This window comes from Anser anser (genome assembly GCF_964211835.1).
Source record: "Anser anser genome assembly, chromosome: 3".
Lineage (NCBI taxonomy): Eukaryota > Metazoa > Chordata > Aves > Anseriformes > Anatidae > Anser > Anser anser.
This window is the reverse complement of record NC_139722.1, coordinates 7,628,663-7,638,080: the sequence shown is the minus strand read 5'-3', so window position 1 is coordinate 7,638,080 and position 9,418 is coordinate 7,628,663. Positions and strand designations below refer to the sequence as shown.

The following is a 9,418-nucleotide window of genomic DNA, read 5'->3' as shown; positions in this document are numbered from 1 at the left end:
CTGTGTCAGAGCCCTGAAGAAGCACTTAACCTTTTAAAGAAGACGAGAAGCTACGGACTGCCAAAAATGTGTTTAGTTTCCAAGAAAAAAAAAAGAAAGCTTATCAAGCTATTGCAGTGCAAATAAAACCTAACACGTTATTTTCAGGCACCACCTACAATGACAGAGAAAAACTTCTGCTTTCAGTTTCTGTGTCTCCCCAGCTTGACAAAAAGTACTTCTGTTTCTGATACAAAAGCCAGAGCGGGATCAAATCTTGACTGTTGGGGCTATACAACCTTTTCAGTAATTAAGTATTTTTTTACACAACGTTTCTCAGAAAGCAAGTGTACCTATAGGCTTCTGGAACCACCGGTGAGGAACTGTGCATCCCAAGCCACAAAAACACACTCTTTTCCTAAAATAAATGTTCACACACTTACCATCGGGTGAGAATTGGTCCCTGTCAAACATGGTGATACACAGGACATCCTGATACAGGTCCTTAATGAAGAACTGGCAGTTGAAGTTCCACTTGGGGTTCAAGGTGTCCTGCATGGTCCTCGTTGTGTAGCTCTGAGAGCCCATGCTGATTTCACAGTACGGGTTGCTCTTCCCTAAACACAGAGGCAGCAATGAAATACCTCAGCAGTGCAGAAACCTCCCTCCCAGTCTGGAGGCAGCTTGCACACACATCTGTGCTGCTGTCCAGAAGATGTAGGGTTACCCAATCCCTAAATCCTAGAGCAGCACGGAGCTGTTTCTTCATTCGGTTCTCTGAAGCTAAATAATGGCTAATTTGTTCTGAAGCTGTGCCCGAAACCTGCGCAACGTTTCTCAAATCACCATGCTGCTCTCAGCAAACCTTGCCAGGCATTGCAGGACTCTGAGGTTACTGCCGGCACTCACCATTGGGCTTACAGGCCTTTAACTCCGTTGCTTCAATCACGTGCACCATCAAGCGTCCTATTCCTGAGGTCTTCTGTGAGCGAGCTGGGAATGACAAGTCAGAAATAAATGGATTGGTTGTAACCAGAAAAATGCAATGGATCTGGGGATCCATGAGACCCCACACAGGCACTGGGGCATCCTCCAGAACAGCCTTTGTGCCGGCGTTTGGCGGGGGTAAGAGGGGGATAGGAACTCGGTACCTTGATAAGCCTTTTCACGTTTCTTCTTCTCAGTCTCAATGTACTGCTCTGATGCTGCTTTGATTTTCTGGACCCAGGCAGTACTGCAAAGAGCAATTGAGCGTTGTACCACAGGCAGGGAACTCCTCATCATTGGTGACTTTACCCCAACCTCTTTTGCCATTTTTCCCCCACTGGATTTCAGAGGCATCGCAAGTCAAGTTAATTCAAGGACTAAAGCTACATAGGTTTTGGATTCAGTCTTATGCCACATTTCTATATCAGCCTAAATAAATGAAATTGGAACTGCTGTTTTATTAAAGTCTGCTGGGTCACATCAAAGACTGACAAGGACTGGGGAAAAATTTTATGGGATGTGGGACTTTGCAGTCCTAAGCTATTCTATCCAGCTAGGAGCAGTAGGTGTGAACCTGGATTCCACTGCGAGAGCTGCCACACAAGCAGAACAAAGTGAAAGAAAGCTTGTAATTCAAATGAGAGTCTGAGGAATTTCATGTCCTGACTGGGAGGCTGAACCCTGTTCCGTGAGCTCGGAGCCTCCTGTCTGTTCACTGTAAACAGCCTCAGCCACGTTCAGAAAGGTTCATCTCACACCTGCATTTGCACTACTCACCGCTCGTTAATGTTGTCAGTTTTAAGTGTGTAAACTCTGTCGATGTGCGATATGTGGAAAACTGGCTCATCGCTTGAAGGATCTGTGGGCAATTTCACGAGGACTTCATTAAGGAAGACAGGCTGAAAGGAAAGCAAACATCAGTGTAGCAGTGTCACCCTGGCAGTAAGCAGAAACTTGACAAGAATATTTAAATACACGGTTTTCCTGGAGGAAGTATTGAAGTTGACACAGGAAGAACAGCCGGATGATGATTACCATAAAAGGATGCAACAAAGGACTGAGAAAAAACTACTCTGTCAGTAAGCCCCATGCTGTCCTCCTAGCTTTGGAGCTCTGTGAAAGGGGCAAGACTGTAAGCAGAGATGTAGTGTGGGGCTGGAAATCCTGCCTGTGTAGAGTAATTTTCCAGGATCCCTGTCTGAAAGCAGCCCCAATACTGAACTTTATCTCCCCAGCTCCAAAATGTTGAGTACACTGACCAGTGAGCAGGTGCTATGTGGACACAGAGACTGAAGTTCTAAAAACTTGGCTCATGCCACTGTTTGGAGTCCTAAACAAATGGGAATACTTTATAAAGGCATGAGCACACTGTGCCTTCTGCTTTTTTTTGGCCAACCTCTTTTCAGTGGTTTGTGGGGACAGGACAAGGGGCAATGGCCACAAAATGTATCACAGGAAGTTCCACACCAACATGCGAAAGAACTTCTTCATGGTGAGGGTGACAGAGCACTGGAACAGGCTGCCCAGGGGGGTTGTGGAGTCTCCTTCTCTGGAGATATTCAAGGCCCGTCTGGATGCCTACCTGGGCAGCGTGCTCTAAGGAACCTGCTTTGGCGGGGGGTTGGACCCGATGATCTTTCAAGGTCCCTTCCAACCCCTATAACTCTGTGATTCTGTGAAGTATTTTCTTGTGCGTACAAGGACTTTCACAAACTTAAGTTAAGGCTTCTATTTCTGAACATGGCACTTAGCTCCTCAGCAGCAGTGTAGACACAATACTATTTCTGCTCCTTCAGCACAAAGTGGAAGGAAGCGTTCATTCAGCCAAGACAAAGAAGCCCATCCTTTTCAGGGGACTAAACCAAATGACATTTGCATGTTCTGTCTGCCAGTACACGCCTGTATGACAGCAAAAGGTCAGACAGACAGGGCCAGACGGTGAATCCCGGCAGACAAAACAGCATTCCTCAGGAGCAGCGAGGTCCCACCGTATCAATGTGACCACAGGGCATCTTATCTCACTCACCATTTTGTACATTTTGAACTGGGAGTTGGATTTGGGGCTGAACAGTTTATCGGAGCCAGAAGAGACAAATTGTTTCACCATGTAGGTAAGCAGCAGGAAGTCGTTGAAAAGGAAGCCGTACAGCTCCTTGCTGCTCTTCGCCTTGTAGAGCTTGCCACTGTGCAGGAGTTTCCGTGGTCCCAAGCAGTTCGTGAGGGAATTGAAAACTGGTTGCTACGAAAGAAAAAAATCCGTTAGCAGCAGCAAGTTAACACAGGCATCAGTCCCTGCTCCTCCTCGAAGACTGCTCAAACTGCTCAAAATCCTCTTCTCTTTTGAAAAATGAAGGTAGAGTTAAGAAGAGCCCACAGAGTCACGAGTTGTTCTGTTCATTTAGCTGTCTAAATGGTGTTAGTTTTATGCTGGTAAACGGAGGGTTCTCTACTGCCAAAATCGGGCACAAACAATGGGGGCTCATTGTATTCCGGCTGCAAGCAGAATTTAATAAAAGCTTCTCTGCCAAGAGATCAACAGTGGATCATGTTCCAATAACGGATACGTGCAAGCGCTCCCATTTCACCCCCATGTCCCTTCCAAAATGAACAGCAAAAGCCCGTCCCGCACAGCGCAGCGGTGCAGCTACCTCAGCAAGACCTTCGCACTGGACATGGGACTGGATCCATTCCAGCCTGTCCGAGTTCTCCTTCTCACGCACCCCTTCGTTAACCTGAGAACACAGCTCCTCCGCACGCTCCAAGGCAAGCTTGAGGTTACTGTGGTCTGGGTGATTTTCTGGAGTATTCTCTAGAATCTGGTGCAGAAAAAACGGGAGAAACCAAGACAAAAAGAGATATAAGCAAAGGAACTATTTCTCCTCACTCTCAGAGAAATCCCTGTAAAGGAATAATGCTTTTTTACTCTTGCTTTAGAGACCAAAATCAAAAGCATTCTCCTCCAAGGCTTCACTTCGGGTACTCACACTCTTTATAAGCAGAGGATAGCGCGTTATTCTTTGCATCGGCTTCAGGAGGAAACTGGAGAGGGGCATTCCTTTGCAGCGAGGGTCCAGGGCAAGTTTCTAGGGTGCAATCCAGAGATTTAACAGAGACATTGCATTACTCATCAAGGAACAGTTCCTCCACTGCACTCAAAATAGTCTGATCAGATTTATTTTTTTCAGGCATTCCAAGAAATCTTAGATTTTTAGGTTAACAAACAGCACAGTTCACTTGCGTCTAGAACAAACAGGAAAGCCGGCGCTGTCATTGTGCTCAGGTGCTTTGCCAGAATAAGCTGTAGCATCATTGTTTATGTGGAGTCCCGACATTCAAAACCATTCTAGCTTTTATTTTGACATAACATGCCCCACTCAGGTTGAAAAAACAAACCACAAAGCAATGAAAGAACCAAAAGCCTGATGTCAAAGGTTCTAGCATTTCTCCTTTAAAACCTCCTTTTTCTCTCTTCAAAGCCCCAGCATCAGCTGCAACACGGCAGCAATTATTTATTTCTATATTTTTTACACTGCAGCCCCACCATTCAGACACCCTGCACACACCCCACTGGTTTGCAAGTTGCATGATGTGTTTGGGACAGCAGCTTTCTTGTTGTAACTCTGCAGACTCCTTTGACCACATATATTTTGGGAAGGTACTGGCACTGGCACTTTGTAAGGTTAACCAGTACACTGAAGGAACGAGTGGCAGAAAGGCAAATGGAGTAATGCACTCACTAAAGACATACAAAAAGCACACACTGTGTTATTCATGGAAGGTTCTTGCCTATTTTTGCACGATTTTGCTTCTCTGGGTTATTTCAATCTGGTTGCTGCTGGTTAGACAGGTTTCTGTCGTTGAGGAAAGGAGAAGGTACGAAAGCTGCTGAACAAGATACCTTTAAGTAGTCTTTGAAATCAGCATCTTCATCAGTTTTCTGCTGCAGCAACGAAGCCCCGTTAAGCTGGCAGCTGCAGAACCGAATGTAGGCCTGCATGTGGGAGAGTTCTGCTGCCAGGATGTCCCCAATCATCTGCACGGGCATTTTTTCCCCTCCTGTTTTCTTACGCACTCGCAAGGCTCTGAAGAGAAAAGAAATCACCATCCAACATTGCTGCAAGGCCTAAATCAAAATTCTTACAACATGCATCTGCGAAAGGACGCGAGCCTCAGAAGTTCAGGCTGCAGGAAGTTCAGCGTGGCCTGAAAGGTGCCCGACAGGGTCTGTGTGACCGAGACACTCCTTTGAGGTTTCCGGGACAACTGCTATCAGTTGCTGTGTTCAAGCACCATCCCACTACAATACATTGTTAGCCACTTGGTCTCTCCAAAGATTATTTTTAGAGAACAGAAGGTGGCTTTGCAGAAAGCTGGGGAGAACACCTCCCATGCTCACTGTTTTCTGCAGGGCTCTGTTTCTAAGATACTACAGTAAATGTGCATTGGTTCTTGCTGTTTATTCCTGCCTCTCTCTTGTAACAGTTTATTCTTTCTGAGATGCTCTGAATGCCTTTAGCTGTTCTGAATGCACACATACACAGCAAATAATCAGCAAGGACAGAAATATTTAGTGTAAAACCAGAAACGTCCTGAGGGAAGGAATAAGAGGATACAGGGGAAGAAGAAAACATAAAAGGTTAAGTGAATTCTTACTTTACAAGACAAAAATGTAAGTACTCACTTCAGTAACTTTGTATTTGACATGATGAGTTCCTTCCAGTTAACAAAGATCAGCCCCATTTCCCCTTCCGTGAGACAGCCTGAATCAGCCATTGGTTTCTGGAAAACCTGTGGTCAAAAAAATCATACAGGTGAGCAATTCTCCACAGACAAAACCACCCAGTCTCCTCTCATTTAGATTAGCAGCGATTTTGCTTTTTTATGAATGCTCAGCGTCCAACATCTCCACAGAAGTTAAAAGCAATTCCTCTCCGGCTCTTGTGACAGCCGTGCCTGTTTTTCCTACTCGTGTGATCTCATTTTGACAGTGGCATCACCACTGGTGAAGCTGGGACAAGCGCTGACCCGCAGGCTGACCATGCAGCCAAAGAGCATTCCTGCGATTCCAGAGTCAAACGCTGCACAAACTGCACTCACACATCGCACCTGTCCCATGCCCAAAGCGGTCACAGTTAACTAGTACGTAGAGCTACCCCTTCCTTCAGGGACCCTCTGCGTAATACCTCTGGATACCAGAACACCTGTGTAATTCACTCTATTTTAAGGTTTAACACTTCACCAGTTACTTCATGTAGAAAGACCAAGTTAGACTCCCAAGACCTTCCAATGATGGCCAGTTAGTGTCCCACCTAGCAAGGCAGTCCTGCTTCTAGAAATAAAGTCAGAGACAAAGGCAGACGATCAACTTTTACAGTACTTACAGAGTTTGTCATGAGCCTGTGCAGCTTTGCCAGACAACCCATCAACCTTTGCCCATCATCTTTACACTGAGCATTGCCCCAAACTCTTAAGAACAGGGTTTGGAAAATCCTAAGATCCTTGTAAAGCAATGTCTTTCACAACATGACTTTTATCCTGTCGGATATGTAATGTTCACTAGAAAAGGAGGTGTTCACACAGCATCACTTTCTTCCTTTAGCATTTCCCAGTGCCTAAGGATCTCTTTTACTGTTGCTATTCTGTAGGACCAAGGTGGTGTTTTTCCAACCACGTTTTCACGTGCAGGATATCTCACCTCTAAGACAAGCTGAAGGTCGTCCATATACCTTTCTTCCGTCTGGATGAGTTCGTGAATGTAGCCCTGTCTTTTCCTCTCTATGGGTTGCATAGTATCAAGGCTTTGAAGATCAGCACACCCTACAAGAAGCAAGCCAGGAGTTTAGATCCCACTCAAGCCATCAGATCTGATGATTTAACAAAGTTGCATGTTGCATCAACATACACCAGCCCACGACTCAGACTGTACACACAGCTCTTCTTTTTTGGGTTTCAATAGCTAGGAAACCACGGTGTAGTGATTGGCCCCCTCCCCTCTTTGTGCCAGTTTTCAGTCTGTCACCTTTTTATTTCTTCAAGCATCCCTTTACGTTGTACTGCGATGCAAATATGAATTCCTGACTTCCTGTAACTCCATTTTTTTTCCCATCTCTTCTCTTTTTCTGCAATTCTGTTTTCAAAACTGTGATTTCTCTTACCTTACACAATGTCTGTTGTGAGACGAAGTCATCCAGAACGTGTCTGGTATTAGTTCATGACATTACACCTTTAATCTCCACCCCATTTCTAAAACACTCTGTCTTGGTTATTAATTTACTCTACAAACCACCAGCATAAGTTTGCAAACATATAATGCAAAATTTATAGTTGCACAAACCTCAGAGTTGCACAACTTTTTTCTAGTTTAGAAACCAAATGAGCCAGGGATACGTTGAATTATTTTTATGCATTAAGTATAAATAATCAAAATCATGCAGAGGAACACAGAGAAATCCAATGACACAAAACCCAAGTTTTCTGTGCTAACATGCAGACCCTACAGCTTCATTCTTTCTCTCTTCATTGCACATGTTAGTAAACACGATAGCAGTGCTTGAAATTTAGTAACTGAAATGAAAACTGGTGAAAACAAAGTCAAAGTGGTGAATATATTTAGACGGGTAAAGGAGAGTATGTGAAGTTGAACTGATCCATCTGTTGGCCATCGCGTGCTAGCAGATTACTGCAATGTAACGGGGGGAAAAAAAGAACCAATCACAGAGTATTTAAGGATATACATCTCTCATTTGATGTGGCTGCATCAGATTTGGATGAAATCTAAACTAGATTATGTAGAATAACAGAAAGAACGTTGCAGCAACTCTTTTAGACCAGGCATTTCTACAGGAACGACGACTCTGACAGTTTACAGGTATGGAGAAAGGCAGCGCGACCTACAGCCCCAAGGGTGTCTCCCCTGTCACCCTAACGCACCCAGGGCATTAGAATGTGGCTTCATTCTGCTTGCTGCCAATTTATAGACTTGCCTGTGGGAAGACCGCTCTAAACAATGACATGAAAATAAATAATACATTTGTAAAAAGAAAAGGAAAAAAGGCCAAAAAACGGGGAATATTTGGCTAAACTTGATGTGACAGTGGCCTAATGTGAACTTCCAGATTTGTGTCCTTCCTGCTGGGTTGGCACCAAGCTGCTTGGAAGCAGCAGCATTCTTCAGCAAAAAAGACGGCCACACTGGAGAAACACTTGTCAGATGAAGTTTTAGGAAACCATTCAGAGTATTTTAATGGGGAAACCCTTGGGGCAACACAAAGGAGTACAACAGTAAAGACAACAGCTAGATTTAAAATGAGGGCTTTTCAGTTCTGCCATGTACCCTCCAGAAGGATCACGAATCTTAAGCTTTCGAACAAGGACTGAAAAAATACTACTTTTTATGAAGGGATCTGGGATTTCAGCTCTTCCAACTGTGGAGAACACTGCTTTCAGACTTAATTATTTCCAAAGATAAAATCCAGCCACAATTAGAAGAGATAAGGGAGTAAAGTTATCGATCAAATTGATTCCTATGATCTCATCATCCATGAGTTTTTCCTTTGGTCAACCCGTGCTACTTCTGGATTCTAGTGTCATTCTTTAGCGTGTGCAGAACCGAATTTAAGCCCAGCTAAGTGGTTCTGAGTGTTCCTACGACTGGCAAGTCCTAATTTTAAGCCTGTCACGTCCTTGCACAGTAGCCTGACTTTATTTGCCCAGACTTAGACATTAGATGTCAGCAAGACCACGTGGTTCTTTCTTCTACTGCGAGGTACAGTCCTACAACCAGGGCAGCAAAGGACTGAAGCTCCTGTTGCTGTTTGCTTGTACCACAACTGTCTGAACCACCCACACTCTTGCATTTGTGTCTGTCTCCTGCTAAGTCAAGTTGAAGCAAACTCTGGGAGGCAAACACGCCTTTTATATGCACCTAAAATAATCTGATTTATAAAGCTCGTTGTCAGGTACAAAGTCACAGTTCACTTAATTGGCCCCTGTACTAACCTTGCATTTGGACCGTCAGCTTTTGGGATCACTGGGTGAATGCTCTTCTACATTTACACCAGTCAAAAAGCTCTGGGTTTTGATGGCTCTGATGATAGTGGCATAAAAACACAGCCTGGAATTCATACATCTGATTTTAGAAGGCAAATTTAGGCCTTTGGATCTGAAGGGAAGACAGGTGAATGAGGGAATACAGCGATGTGCCTGACACACTCGCCAACCTTTCTCCAAAGTGGCCGCAGCAACCCCTTGGCTCACTGGTGCAGCAAGGGTGGGCCTGCAGCTCTACCCACTCTCCTCCCACATTCCTGTTCCCTCCTTTCCCTGCATCACTGCTGGCACTCAGCTGCCTCCCAGCTCACACCCTGGCAGAAAAGGAATCCTGAGGGAGAAAAGGAAAACAGTAGTTTTCTGCTAGTTTAGTAGCCAGGAATGCGCGTGGAAGCAAGAGGAC

The 9,418-nt window shown here is 44.8% G+C and overlaps 1 protein-coding gene across 10 annotated transcripts in view; it reads right to left on the bottom strand.

The window, feature by feature from the left end:
• Window positions 1-9,418, bottom strand: part of ITSN2 (intersectin 2) — an 81,162-nt gene that overhangs the window by 2,392 nt on the left and 69,352 nt on the right. For all 10 annotated transcript variants that reach the window (XM_083830764.1, XM_083830771.1, XM_083830770.1 and 7 more), the window contains 10 exons: window positions 6,662-6,783; window positions 5,648-5,754; window positions 4,865-5,048; window positions 3,951-4,049; window positions 3,615-3,782; window positions 2,993-3,205; window positions 1,744-1,865; window positions 1,131-1,213; window positions 889-972; window positions 423-596 (listed from right to left, as the gene is read on the bottom strand). In XM_083830764.1, coding sequence (XP_083686890.1) covers window positions 423-596; window positions 889-972; window positions 1,131-1,213; window positions 1,744-1,865; window positions 2,993-3,205; window positions 3,615-3,782; window positions 3,951-4,049; window positions 4,865-5,048; window positions 5,648-5,754; window positions 6,662-6,783 — 1,356 coding nt within the window. The remainder of the gene's footprint in view (window positions 1-422; window positions 597-888; window positions 973-1,130; window positions 1,214-1,743; window positions 1,866-2,992; window positions 3,206-3,614; window positions 3,783-3,950; window positions 4,050-4,864; window positions 5,049-5,647; window positions 5,755-6,661; window positions 6,784-9,418) is intronic.